Raw genomic sequence first — 15,442 nt, forward strand, 5'->3', positions numbered from 1 at the left:
TCACCCTTACGAACCGGGAAGTTCTTTAAACAATTGGACTGCAGAAGAACTTCCTGTAATCTTTAGGAATTTTACGGAGTAATATTCAGAACACTCTTGTTGCTCTAAAGCCTAGGAGTAATGAGATTTCTTTTGAGAAGTGGACTCATGTTCAGACATTTTTATTTTCAATAAAACATACTTTTATTATTTATCCGAGTAAATATTCTTTCATTCTGATTCTTTTGACCTTTGACATTCTTTATAAATTTTCATTTCATGTAAATAGTCATTTTTGAATTCATTTATTCCTTTTATATTCTTTTGTGTGCCTATCATAGATCCCTAGATATCAATGACACGGGCAACGATACTATAGATTCAGAGTTCCTTTTGAGTGCGATATGTGTTTAGAGGAATCTCAGTACTTTGAAGGTGACAGAAATTGTGACTTGTTTCTGAATTTGTTGAAAATGGTTTTTACCCCATGAAGTGGTGGTAGGAAATATAGCCTTAGAGGAAGGAAAGATTGCGAAATTGGAATTAGCTGAGGAGACAAAACAAGACCTTGTTGAGACTATTATGGGAATTCAAAAATATGGTCCAAAGACGCATGCAGGAGGATTTGCAATTGCCAGGATAAACATGAGGTTTTGGGGCACTGTTTGTCCACCATGGAAAGGGATCGCATCAGTTGTACAATGAATGCCAAATTTAAAGGAGTAAAGACTTATGGGGCATGTATGTTATGGGCCCGAGCTCATCAAAAGTTTCAAGCTGACAATGACTCATCTTTGTAGACGTCAACTACTCCATTAAGAGGGGGAGATAGCTTCATATGCCAATATTACAAAGTCAAAAGTCATCTATCTCAAAAAAAAGATAAAGAAAAAAGATTATATATAACTGCACAATGCCAAAAGTTTGCAGTCTTTTCAAAGATAATGCGCCATACCACAGTACAACAAAGGTTGCCAAAAGAAAAGAAAAAGAAGAAAAAAAACAAATTACAAAAGATGACCGAGACTGGTAAAAATTGGCATAAGAAACTAGCGCCTACTCTCTATGCTTACGCTGGGGCAAACACCTTCAATTCCAGTTGTTTCAAAGGTTCCAACCATCATCCTTGGAATGGGTGCATTGTTTGGCTTTCCTGAGCAGTCTGATGTGCCGTCAATAGCTGCGATGGTTAGCTTCAGGCGGTGGCCATTGATTTTCAGCTATGGGGCATCAGGCCGTGCACAGTCTCTGAAGCTTAAAATGATAGATTCTTTCTTCAAAACCAGTTTCTGACAAAGTTGATGATGGTATCATGAAGGAAGCTCTCTTAGACTTCTATACAAGTTCAGAGAAGAGAAAACCTGATCAAATCATTATTTTCAGGGAGAGGGTTAGCGAGTCTCAATTCAATCAAGTTTTGATCAAGTTATTGAGGCTTGCAAGTTCCTTGGCGAGAAGTGGAACCCTAAAGATTGTGGTTATTATTGTACAAAAAACCATCATACCAAGTTTTTTTTAGCAGGGATCTCCTGACAATGTACTACATGGTACTGTCATTGACAACAAAGTATGCCATCCAAAGAACAATGATTTTTACCTTGGTACCCATGCTGGAATGATTGGAATCACAAGGCAGACCCACTATCATGTTCTCTCAGACTAGGCTGGGTTTTCGGCTGATGATCTGCAAGAGTTTGTTCATTTTCTATCCTACATGTATCAAATGAGCACTACAGCCATATTTGTTGTGCCTCCTATTTGCTACGCTCATTTGGCAGCTTCACAGTTGGGGGCAATTTATGAAGATTAGGGATGCTTTAGAAACATCATCAAGTCATGGTGAGATGTATGCTCCAGGAGTAATCTCTGTACCTCAGCTTTCCAGGTTGAAGGATAAAGTCAGCAATTTCATTCTTGTCTGCTGAGAATCATTGAACCATCTTTTTGTAGGGTTTGACAAACAACAGCCAGGACGGCTGCTGGGGTAATCCCTTTCTCATAGGTTTATGAATCAAGATTTTTCCTCCAAGCTTTGATGGAGTCAAGAATTGAATACCTCTAGTAAACTTAACTTGAAAGTATTCATCCTAAGCAAATGTACCAAGAATGGATGACACAGACTTATGACAAAGAAGGTTCGTCCAAAAGAATCTCATAAAGGAAACCTTGCAAAAGGATGCCGAATTGGGAAGGGCCATATGTTACGAAGAGGGCTTTCTCTAGAGGTGCATTGATTTTGACAAGAAATGGATAGGAAGAATTTATCTGATCCAGTGAATTCGGACTCAGTCAAAGAGTACTTTGTCTGAAGGGGAAGGGAAGCCAAGGTGAAAACCCGCAAAGGGCACTTTGGGACTTCTATTTCAAAAAAAAAAGAGAAAAAATAAAGAAAAGAAAAAGAGAAAAAATAAAGAGAAAAAAGAAAAAAAATGGAGAGGCCAAGGTGAAAACCCGCAAAGGGCCCCTTAAGACCAAAGGGGTTTTGAGTTGAAAACCCGAAAGGGCGGCTCAAATTTGGAAAGTCATGCAGTGACCTTGCTATACCGGATTCGACGAGAAGTGAAGTATGTTACATATCGAGGCATCAACGAATTACTTTGGATCTTTTAAACACATGTTGAACTCAAGAAAGTCTTCATAGAGCTGGTGTATAGACGCTCAAGCGGCGATATCTGGGGCATCTGATTTTTTGTCCTGTTTACTATCTTTGGATTCTCTTTCTTCTCAAAGATAGATTCCTAGATTAACCTCCTTTGTCTTTTTGATAAATCATTATCCTCAAGATCAATTTATTCGTCCCATTATTCATAAAGTGTGTTGCATAGAAATAATGATTGATGAACTAAATATATTTACAAACGAAGTTTTGCATATTACTCTGGAAATTTCTAGATAATACAAGAAACTGAAACAAGACAATTGTTTAAAAAATTTCCATATTTGAGGGTCGGATGTACTCGGGGAAATTTCTTCTTCAGTCCAAAAGGTGGTTGGACATTTTAAATTGATCTTAAGAAAGGATCATTTCATAAACATCTCCAGCGGGTCACAACATTTAGAGAATGGCACAATAGGACTAAGGTGATTCAAAGCATACAAGCAGAGTATAATTGATACATCAAGAAGTATAAAGTTAAAACTTCGATGAGGGAATGAGTGATGACGCCCGAAATAAGGGTCATATTCATAACATTTTGCATTATAACATGTCTAATTAGGAGAATTTGACTCACTTCGATCATAGGCATGAACTCATACGCATTCTACAGGTTATATCTTTTATGGGACAATGTAGATCAAAGAAACAAGATTTGGCATCCCTATGTTTATAGGGAACAGATCGAAGATAGTAGATCTGACATTCCTGTGCTTACAGCGAAGCAGATTGAAGATTTCAGCATGGCATCCCTGTGTTTATAAGGAACAAGTTGAAGATAGCAGATTTGGCATCCCTGTGTTTATAGGGAACAGATCAAAGATAGCAGATCTAACCTTCAGATGTTTATACTAAAGCAGATCCAAGATGATTTGGCATTCTTGTGTTTACAAGGAACAAATCGAGGACATAGCAGATTTGACTCTCAGACGTTCTCAAAGATAGCAGATCTAACCTTCAGATGTTTATACTGAAGCAGATCCAAGATGATTTGGCATTCTTGTGTTTACAAGGAACAAATCGAGGACATAGCAGATTTGACTCTCAGACGTTCTCAAATATAGCAAATCTAACCTTGAGATGTTTATACTGAAACAGATCCAAGATGATTTGGTATTCTTGTGTTTACAAGGAACAAATCGAGGACATAGCAGATTTGACTCTCAGACGTTCTCAAATATAGCAGATCTAACCTTCAGATGTTTATATTGAAGCAGATCCAAGATGGTTTGGCATTCTTGTGCTTACAAGGAACAAATCGAGGACATTACAGATATGACTCTCAAATGTTCTCAAACAGACTCAAGATGGTTTGGCATCCTTATGCTTACAAGGAACAAATCGAGGACCTTGCAGACATGACTCTCAAATGTTCTCAAACAGACTCAACAAGTCGAGGACCTTGCAGATATGATTCTCAAATGTTCTCAAACAGACTCAGGATGATTTGACATCCTTACAAATTGAAGAAGCAGACTCAGTGTCTCTGTGTTCGGCAGAAAACAGATCAAAGATATCAACATAGCATTCTTGAGGTCGTAGGGAGAAGGTAGAAGACCATTCGAGGAAAAGATCGCAAAGATTGGGCTAGGCCGGGCAAATTTGGTCCTTTATGGTCTTTGCTCAATTCCTATTACATAGCAATGAGCACAGAGGGGCAGCTGTAGACACTCAATTTTGCCCGGCCCATTTCAGTATTTAAAATAATAAACCCCAAAAAAAACGAAGTCCAAGTTCAGTCCAGAATTACAAATATAATTTGGCCCGATCGGAATGGCCCATTACTTGAAAAGATTTAAGGTCCATCTACAAGCTTGACTCATATGGAAATATAATCTTCAATGATATGTAATATTAGATATGATACAATCTTAAATATGATTGCGATCTTAGATATGATACAATCTTAGATATGATTGCAATCTTAGATATGATACAATCTTAGATATGATTGCAATCTTAGATATGATATACAATCTTAGAAGATATGATTTTGTAATCTTGGAGATTTAATTTGTAGATATCCTTTAATCTTAACCGTTGATGTAATTGATCTGTACCGTTGGATTTGGGGAGGCTCAACTATAAATATAGGCCTCTCCCTTCATTGTAGAGGACGGGAGTTTTTGGAAGCAATAAGAATTCTTGAGAGCATTCAATCAAATTTCTCTCCTTCTTGCGTTCTTACTCTCTCTGGTTTGTTCTTATTTTATTCTTCGTCTATCTTAGTTTTTCAACTTTTTTTAATTTCACCCCTTTTTTATATACTTTTAAACTTATTTTTAATTTATTATTTATATTATTTATTATATTATTTATATTTTCAAAATTTGTAAATTATTATTATATATTATATTTTAACTTATATATCTTATATATTTATTTATTTATATTATACATTATTTTAAAAACTTACATTTTTATATTATATATTATAAATTATTTCATTTATTATTATTTTTATATACTATCATATATTATCTATTTTAAAATTCACTATTAAATCTTATATTTTTATGTATTATTAAATGTTTATATTATTTGATATAATACGATATCATATTTTTTATTATTTTATCTTAAAATTAAAGTTTATCTATAATATATTATTATCACCCATTTCTAAATTGTATTTTAATTATATACACATATATCCAAATTACTCACTTTATTTTATTAAACTTTTTTATATTTTTTTATATTATAAATTGTCCATGTATTAAATGCTATTTTCATGATTTTATAAAGTGTTGATTGCTTGATAACATATGTTACTATATTATTATTATTATTATTTTTATATATTATTGTATTTGTTTGTCTTGTTTTGTTTTTATACAATCATACATCATGCATCATTTTCTCTTTTATTAATATGTTTAAATATATGTTGAATTACATGTTTATATGTTTTATCTATTCTTCTTTAATATATGTTATTTTTTTGTATGTATATTTTACTTATTTAAAATTTGCCATATTTTATATTTCTTATATATATATATTAATTAATGTATGACATTTATGTTATTGTTATTATGCTTTTATTTACCTATTTCTACAATATGTTATCTTGTATGTTATGTTTTATTATGTTAATGTGCTCCTTCATGCATCAGTTTTAAAAACGAGACTTCAAAGTTTTCAAAAATAAAAAGGCAATGCTAGGTGTTTGGAAGCTTCGAAAAAGTAGTGCCCTAACTTATTGGGTTGCAACTTTTCTCGTTGAGTTCGAATAGTCAAGTACCCTTCTAATTTTTTTTAAGGTTTTCAAAATACGAGCAACTGTCTTGGAATTTCAAAGCATTGTGTCCTAACTTATTGGATGTGGCATTTTGTCGTTTCGAGATAGGGATTTCAAAAAGAGGGGCTAACTTAGTGTCAATATTTTGATACAAGTGAATCTCAATTTTGCAAAATCAAAATATTCCAAAGAGGATTGCATCTTAAAATTTTTGAATTTCCGACATTAAAGACACTTGATAGTCAATTAGGTACCAATTTTTGGGCGTTACGAGGGTGCTAACCCTTCCTCGTACGTAACCGACTCCCGAACCCATTTTCTGATTTCGTAGACTAAAACTAATGATTTTAAAACAAAACATTTTATAAGGTGATCCAATCACACCTAAAAAGATTGGTGGCGACTCCCGTTTTCATTTTTCTTAAAGTCGATTCCCATTTTCCAAAACTCAATTTGAAAATGGTTTCGACAAATCTAAGATAGTTAACTTCTTTCGAGAGTCGGACTTCAAGCTACCCTACCTAAGGCTTTACATGTTTACAAGCCTAAAGAATGATACCTAGTACTATTACTTCATTTCTCTATACAGACGCAACTCTATGTCTAGAGGGCTACGAGTATTTTATCGAGTATCCCTTGTATCATTTGATCACAATCCAACTCATCTAACCTTTTCAGAATTAAATCAAGTTTATGGACATACCATACATTTATCTATGTCTAGAGAAAGCATACATTTTAAAATAGCCCAAATCGAATGAAATAGTAAATCTAATCAAGATAATACCTTGGTCATTAAAGGAACTAAAGATTCATCCAGTAATCCCAACCCAATGAGATAAGCTCATGAGTTGGAAATTAAAATCCAAAATGAAATAATCATTCAATAACATATTTTCACAGTTTAAATTCATAGAAATCAATTAAGATAGTGAAGGAAGAACTTCAAGAAGCTTTTGCCGATCTAGCCCAACTCTAGTGCTGCAATATCTTGCGAAGCCCAGGATTGAATGCTTCTCTTTCTTCTTTACGTTGCTACTTTATTCCTTAGTTGCTACCCTCTTTCCTTGCATCTCTAGATCTCCCACGAGAAATTGTGTGAGAGGAAAAACCGCTCTCTTTCCTCTCTTTCTCCTTCTTTTTATAGGGTAAATCCCCTCTCAGCACAACTCTTTTCTCATTTTTTAGGTGGATATTTCTAGTACAAGTACAGCTGGCTGATAGTGCCACGAATTAACAGTTGAGTCAGTATCTTCCTGAAATTTCCATGGCATTTGTACTGGCAATCTATCCAACCTTTTGACATGACAAAACTTCACTCATTCACTTCTTTTCCTCCTTTCTACACTTACGAGTAAAAGTAACATATAGTCACATTGAAAGCAAAATCCAAGCTTCATGATGTAATACTATAAAAGTACTAATATAATTTCCTAAAATGCAACTAAATTTACTCAAGTACGAACAATTAACCAAGTCTGTAAGCCTGAAATATAACTCTTTTCAAGAGTTATCACACCCCTAAACCTAAGTTATTGCTTGTCCTTAAGCAAAATATACCTAAATGAATTACCACAACAATATAATTACCTTTTGTAATGTCAAACAATGTAAAGCATATTTTATACTTCAGTTCTCAGCAATATTTTGTTTCTAAAAATTTGCTCAAGTTTCATTAGCTTGTTTAGCAAAAGAAGCACAGAAAATGTTGCTCTAAAAATAAAAATTTCTAATTACTCATGCAATTTTGACTATACCAAGTACTTCCTAATGTACTTAGTGTATCTATTATCTAAGCTCAGTTTCCTTTTAATAGATGAATACATATTTCTTTTCTATAATGGTCGAATCTATCAAAAGTCCATGTCGATTCTCACATGTGTTCTATTTGTATTTGTTTATTGAAGGTTAAAATCTGAATCGCTCAGATCACTGTTGACATCAAAGGTTATTCGCATCTCCGTCTTAAGTCGAAACAGTGTATGTGGTGATTCCGAAAATCAGATTTGAATAGCCATTGTTTTCTCCGATTTGGCCGAACCTTATAGGGTGATTAGTGGTTGATTTCTAACAATTGTTTATTTGTGCTAGGTACAGATCTAAACCAGATTTAATCATATCTGAAGCATAAGACCTGCAGACTACTGTTAGTGTTTCAGATTTGTGTTATTCAGGTATGGGTCCTAACTTTGTATGTTTGGTGATTGTTGAAACGTTATATGTACTTTATTGGCATTGGTCAAATGTTCTAGGGCCTTAAAGTGTAAATAACCAAGTGTGTAAGTGCTATAAGTGGTTAACCAGATGTATGCCTATTGTAATTGGTTGATTAGCCAAATGCATGTTATTACATGTCTTGTATTGTTAAGCATGTTGATTGTTACTATATAAATGGATTGCATGTAAAAAAAAACATTTCACTGATTGATATTTTTTTACCGAATACATGTTAAGCATGCCACCATGATTGAAATTATTATTGACAAGCATGATATGTTACACTATTTGTATATCATAATGCATTGCATGGGGATTGGGATTGATTGGTGACAGAGGAGTTTCGTGGAGTACCAGCAATTTATCTGTAATATTATACTGGCAATTAATCTGCAAACCTAGGGAAAAGTTCGGAGTACTAGCGGTTTTTTTGCAAATTATTGGAAGTCTAATTGAAAAAATTGTTACCAATAGTTTATCCTCATTGAGCTACGGCTCTTCCTGTTTTGATGTTAGAATAATGAGTTCTGGTAAATCATGGTGTGTAACATATGGATGGGTAGGAAATATATATTGTTTTCATATGAGCATGTCCATGTGTATATACTATATTTTTATGATGTCTACAATGATCTAAGAAATGTTGTTGGCTATACGCTTTACTGTAGTTTGAATGTCTGCATGTATATACAATGTTTACTATGTTTCAGACTCGCTTTGAGTTTTTTGTAGCTCACCTCCATAATTTTATCCTTATAGATAATCCTTGAGATTAGGATCGGACATGACATTCGGAGGTTTCGTCTCAATTTTATTTAATAAAGCAATTTAAATTTTGCTTTATTTTGTTATGGTTTCTGGGACTGTAATTTTGTTAATTTTAAGTTGTGGCATGGGTTCTTTGTAAGTTTGAATTTCTGTATGCATTCAATTTCATTAAACTAAACCGACCTAATAAATCTGCTTAACATCACACTAAATAAGGTTTAAAGTAAAAACTGATGGTTTCAATTTTTCCAATGCGAAACAAGGAAAGGAGTTATGAAAAGCAAATCGACAAAACAAAAAGCAACTAAGTTTACCCCCAAAATGCCACAAACATATTAAATTTATAACCTTAATATTAACTCGACTTAAAATCTGATGTTTTTGACAAATATATGACAACTACTCTAAGTTTTCTAAAAATAAAAAAAAATAAACGTTACAGGAATTGAATGATTCTACTAGGCCATTTCAATCGTCAATGTAACCTTTAGGATCTAATTATAATATTTGGTTCGGGTTAGGGAGGATATTGTTGCGGTTGAAAATTTGAAGCAATTGGAAAAATAAATATTACTATTAACAGGAAAGTGTTGTCGGATGTAAGAGAATCTCTTGAATTATGGGGAGGTGATGGAAGAAAGTCAAATATTGAAGGTGACATGAAAGGGGTGACGTTGCTTAGTACTGATAACATGGGTGTAAATGAGACAGATGAAGTGGAAGTAAGTAACCGAGGCAAAGAAAGTGAGTGTGCAAGTCCAATTTTAGAGATGGATCAGACACTAGCGTTCAGCCATTCAAATCAGAATCGAGGTTACGTTGAAACAACTGAGGTGATAGGTAAAGATAATATGACTGCAGGCAAGGAATTGGTTGAAATTACAAAGAGGATATTGTAGAGGACTATATAGTCAAAGGAGAAAACAAAGTTAAGAAAATTGAGAAAGAAGAAACCAACGGCCTGTGGTGAACACATTCCGACTTCAAAAACAGGAAGAACGCGTTGAAGTTGGGTAAGATTGCGGAATTACAAGTTGGTGGAGATGAGGATGAAGTTTTGAGACATTTGGCAGCAATTAGAGTTAGCTCAGTTCAAAGAATGTTGAAGTTTGATTTTGTTTTTTCTTTGGTGTACCAGTCAGTACCCTCAAACTTTCTTCTCTGAACCTTTCCTAATGTTTCCCATGAATCCCCGGCGCTAGCATGCAAACTATCTTATGTTTCTCTAAAATAAGATCTTCTCTCGATTTGGGATGCTCTTAGGATTCATTGCCAAAGTCTGACAGACAGATGAAACCATGGTCTTTGAAACTTCTCCCCATCTCAAGGCTCTATATGGTTTCTGCATATGGGTTTTTTAAACACTAACAATAGTATCTTACATGCTAAGTCTCGAAGGAAACAAAGAATTCTTTTGGATCATTTATTTCGATTTTTCTCATATGCCTTGTTTCTCTTTGTCCAAAACTCCATTATTTTCATCCCAAACTTCCACTATGATAAAAAATATATATTAAATTGAGGTGAAAGTAATGGAGAGCAAATACATAAAAAAAATATTAAATAAATTGAAGATGGAAAGTGACCAGCCGATGCACATAAAAATATTAAAAATTTGATAAGAAATATTAAATATAAAAAATAGAATTTAATAATACAAAATTATTTGAATTCAATACATGTAATATTATTGTACTGCATAATTTTACATGATAATCTTATGATTATAATAATAATTATTACAATTGCTACTCATGCACAGGTTTGCTTTCACTATAAAGAACGCATAATAAAAGTTAAATTTTAAACATATTGATAAAAATAAATAAATAATAATGCATTTTATAATATTATTTTTAAATAATTTTAAATAATAATATTTTAATTAAAAATAAATTTGAAAAAAAATGAATGCCAGAAAGAATGAATTTATATACCTTATTATATTATATTATTTATGACATGATATGATTTCTTACAAATGTTTCAAACGAAGTTAGTTACCATTTAATCCACAAAGCTGTAATTTAGAAGTGTCAAAAAAAAATCCTAAATGTGAAAGTTAATCTTGTGTGGAATGTGAAATTTTTTCTAAAAAACTAATATTTAATTTACAATTTAGCATTTAAATTACATTTATAAATTAATTATTTCGATACTTAAAATATTAGTTTATCTAAAAACTATTTTACTCAACCAAATATATAAAAAAAAAAGTATATAAATTACATCCTAGCATTAGCCTTTTTTTGAACAATTTCAATGCCTGGAATTTTAAAAGAATAAGAAAAAGAATATTAAAACACCATAATTTTATAGAGCGATTAATATCCTTGAAATTTAAACAAACTTTCACATCCGTAGGGCACTCTCCACCATGAAACATTTTAAACTAACTATGGCCATTTTTAGGGCTTTAACTGATTCATTTTTTAATATAAATAGGGAACTTCAATAACATATTATTCAAGCCTGTACTCAACGGGCCATAAGTGATAAGCAATAAGCAACCCTACAACTTCAAAAAGGTTTTCTTCTTTCTTGCTTTCATTTCTTCAAGGGAAAGAAAGAGAGAAGAAGATACTTTTTTTGAAACAAAAAAGAGTTGTTTAAAAATGGCGAATAATGCTATTATTGGTATTTGTGCGGTGTTCCTGGTGGCCTTGGTGGTAGCCGTGGTGGTGGGTGTTACACACATCAAAAACAAGAACGATGGTGAAGAGATATCGAGTTCAAACAAAGCTGTGCAAGCCCTATGTCAACCCACGAATTATAAAGAGACATGCCAGAAAAGCTTGGCGTCGTCAAATTCTAGCGATGTTAAGGAGCTGATAAGGACAGGTTTCCAAGCCGGGCTAGTCGAGATAAAGAATGTGTTGGCCCGTTCAGTGACTGTCCAAGAGTTGATCAAGGATGAGAACAACAAAGCGGCACTTGGTGTTTGCCAAGAGGTGTTGGACTTAGCCATTGATGACTTTCAAAAGTCATTCGACATGCTAGGGGAATACGACATGAGCAAGATCGGAAAATACCTTTTGGAATTGAAGACCTGGCTAAGTGGTGCATTCACTAGTCAACAGACATGTATAGACTCATTCGCGCAATCAAGTAACGAATCATCGCAGAAGATGCAATCAATCTTGAAAACTAGCATGGAGATTACTAGCAATGCTTTAGCGATGCTTAATGGGTTATCCACCATCGTGAAAGAACTTAACATTCCAAATGTCGGCAACATCGACAGCACGGGGTTCAATCGTAAGCTTTTGTCGACTGAAGATATGCTTGAGTGGATTAGTCAAGCTGACCGGAAACTCCTTCAAGCAAAACCAATGGATTTGAAGCCTAACATTGTGGTTGCTAAAGATGGTAGCGGGAAATATGATACTATTAACAAGGCATTGGCTGAAGTCCCCGTGAAAAGTCCCGATCGATTTGTTATTCACATTAAGGCTGGTACCTACAAGGAAAAAATCAACGTGACCAAGCAGATGACTAATGTTGTATTCATCGGTGATGGCCCAACTAAGACCATCATCACAAATGACATTAGTGTCGCTAAGAATCCACCGGTTAGAACATACCGCACTGCAACTGTTGGTAAGTAGTATTATATACATAGATAAGTTTTGGTGGTGAGGTGAGGTGGCTAACTAGTATATATGTATGTGTGTTTGTGAAATATTTTAGGTGTGGATGGAGCTGGTTTCATGGCTAAGGACATTGGATTCGATAACTCAGCAGGACCCGAAGGTCATCAAGCAGTGGCCTTCAGGGCCACTGCTGATAGGGTCATCATGTTCAACTGCCATTTCACTGGGTACCAAGACACTCTTTACGCTCACAGAGAGAGACAATTATATAGCAATTGTCTCATCACTGGAACGGTGGATTTCATCTTCGGGGATGCGGCGAGCATTTTCCAGAACTGTATGCTCATCATGAGAAAGCCAGGGCCTGGCCAAAATTGCATGGTTACTGCACAAGGAAGGAATGATCTTGGAACAAACTCAGCCATTGTGCTTCAAAACTGCACCATCTCGGGTGCCCCTGATTACATCCCAGTGAAGGATACGAACAAGGCGTACTTGGGGCGTCCCTGGAAACAATTCGCTAGGTCTATCATAATGCAATCTCAGATCGACGACATCATTCAACCAGAGGGTTATGCCCCCATGACAGGCACCATAGGAATAGACACTTCTTTCATTGCCGAGTTTGGAAACAGGGGACCCGGTGCCGATACCAGTCGTAGGGTAGCATGGAAAGGTATCAAAAAGATAGATATAAATGAAGCCAACAAATGGACTCCTCGCGTCTATCTCGAATCTGAGACTTGGATTTCGAGTTCCGGCGTTCCCTATAGTCCCGACATGGTCCCTGGAGTCTAAACAGCTTATTATTGATACCAACGCCATTTGTATGCTTATTATCATATCACTGTTCTAATTATGTCATTTTTTACTAATTAATTAAATAGTTTTTTTAATCTTTTATCTATCTGTGTATATATGTTAAATTCTTTGTTTTCCCGATTGTTGTTTCCATTCACTTATTAATGATGTTTGCAAAACCCAAAAATTAAGTCAACGTTTAAATATTATTGAACTTAATTTAAAATATTTTTTTAAGGATTATTTGGATTGATAATGTAATGACCCAAAATTCACGGGCATCGGAAAAGTGTAATATCAGGCCCCGTCTTAGTAAACTGAGTTATAAATAATTATTAGAAGTAATTATGAGTTTAGTTGAGTGCTTAATTAAGATTTAATTAGGTGAATTTAGTCTAATTAAGAATAATTAGGAAAAAGGACTAAATAGAATAAGGTGCAAAAGTTTAATTACAAAGTAAAAGAAAATAAGAGGGACTAAATAGGTGAATAAGCCAATGGCTTAAGATGAAGCGGCAATACATGGAAAAATCTTAAATTTGATTTATATTATAAAAATATTATTTAATTAAAACATTATAAATTATATTAATTAAAGTTAAGTTATTATATTATAAGAAATAAATAAAATAAAGACAATTGTATGGTAATAAAATATACATGTGTGTGTAGTAATCATATTTGTACAATTGCAAATTAAATACTTAATTACTTATTATTTAAGTAAAAAAATATTTATTATTTATTATAATTATTAAGTTAAAAGATATTTATTAATTAAATAACTATATTATAAGATTTTTTTGTATGATAAATAAATTAAAAATTTGCCAAATGGATGGTGATGATATTGTACAAATGTATAAAAATATATGTGTACAATTGTAGTATTTATACTTGTTATTAAATAGTTATTTACTATAGTGTATTATTATTAATTTATTAAATTATAATTTATATTAATTATATTATGAGATTTTCATAGGATGAATAAATAAAAATATGACAAATATATGATGATGGAATAGTACATGTGTAAAATATGTATTTAAACACTTGTATTATAATGATATATTTTCTTAAATTTTAAGTAAAGATATTTATATATTATATATTAAATTATTATATTAATAAAAATCTATATTAGTTAAATGTTAAAATAAAATAAAGTAAATGAAATAAAAGAAACAAAAACATAAAACAGAAGAAACAAAGTTAAAAAGAAACAGAGAGCATTCGAACAGGGGAAGGAAAGAAAGAAAAAGAAAGAAAGAAAAAGGAAAAATTACGGTTTGGAAGCTTTAAGCTTTAAGCTTTAATTAGTAAGTCAATTAAGTTCTTTTCTTTTAATTTTGATGTTTTCGAAGCTTTAGAACAAAGTTTTGTTGAAATTAAGTTGAGGTTTTGGAAGTTTTTAGGTTTTTGAACATAGTTCATGTTGAGCAAAATAGTGAATTAGGGATTTAATTGAATGAATTTTAAGTTAGAATTGATTAAAGGATTAAATTGAAAGAAGTTTTAAATTAGGGTTTTATTATGAACATTAGATAATTAAGTAGAATATGGAAGGAAATTGAATGGAAATAAAGTGTGAATTGAGTTAAAAAAGTAAATGAGTTAATTAGGATTAAATTGGAATTAGGATATAAATTAAATAGAAATTCAATTATTATTGTAAAATTAGTGCTGTAATTAATAGTATAATTATTTAATTTTCGTAGCTAATAAAGAATTCGAGGTATCGGCACAAAAAGGGAAGGAGAAGGTCGTCGAGGAGTAACTGTGAAATTCGGATTTGTATTACTATAATTCAAATTATTTATTTATTCATTAGATGTTAAATTAATCTATGTATATGGTAAGTAAATTTTAAGGTAAGTGTTATAGTTGAATTGTATGAAAATTTGATTGAATAATGAATATGTATTGAAAATGAATTGCATGAGAATTGAAATGATAAAGTGTATTGAATTGAGTTGAAATTAAATTGAGAATGAAATTGAAAGTGAAAAGTGATACGAAATACCCTATTAACTTGTGGGGTTGAGTCAGATATAATTGGCATGCCATAGGATTTGGAAGAGTGCGAGATTTATCGGCTTTGCCGATCAGGCACTTTATGTGTTGTATTTCAGGCACCTCGTGTGTCGTATCAGGCACCTCGTGTGTCGTTTCAAGCACTTA

At 32.8% G+C, this 15,442-nt stretch overlaps 1 protein-coding gene and 1 pseudogene across 1 annotated transcript; both read left to right on the plus strand.

Moving 5' to 3' along the window:
* The first annotated feature begins 1,044 nt into the window (after positions 1–1,044).
* LOC121206064 (protein argonaute 4A-like) lies at positions 1,045–10,029 on the plus strand (annotated as a pseudogene).
* Positions 10,030–11,332: 1,303 nt separating this feature from the next.
* LOC107935123 (pectinesterase) lies at positions 11,333–13,360 on the plus strand. Its single transcript, XM_016867678.2, has 2 exons — positions 11,333–12,464; positions 12,555–13,360. Exons 1-2 carry the CDS (start codon positions 11,480–11,482, stop codon positions 13,253–13,255), a joined length of 1,686 nt encoding a protein of 561 aa, XP_016723167.2. The 5' UTR covers positions 11,333–11,479; the 3' UTR covers positions 13,256–13,360.
* Positions 13,361–15,442: the final 2,082 nt, after the last annotated feature.

The sequence above is a fragment of the Gossypium hirsutum genome, chromosome A09, assembly GCF_007990345.1.
Source record: "Gossypium hirsutum isolate 1008001.06 chromosome A09, Gossypium_hirsutum_v2.1, whole genome shotgun sequence".
In the NCBI taxonomy this organism is placed as follows: Eukaryota; Viridiplantae; Streptophyta; class Magnoliopsida; order Malvales; family Malvaceae; genus Gossypium; species Gossypium hirsutum.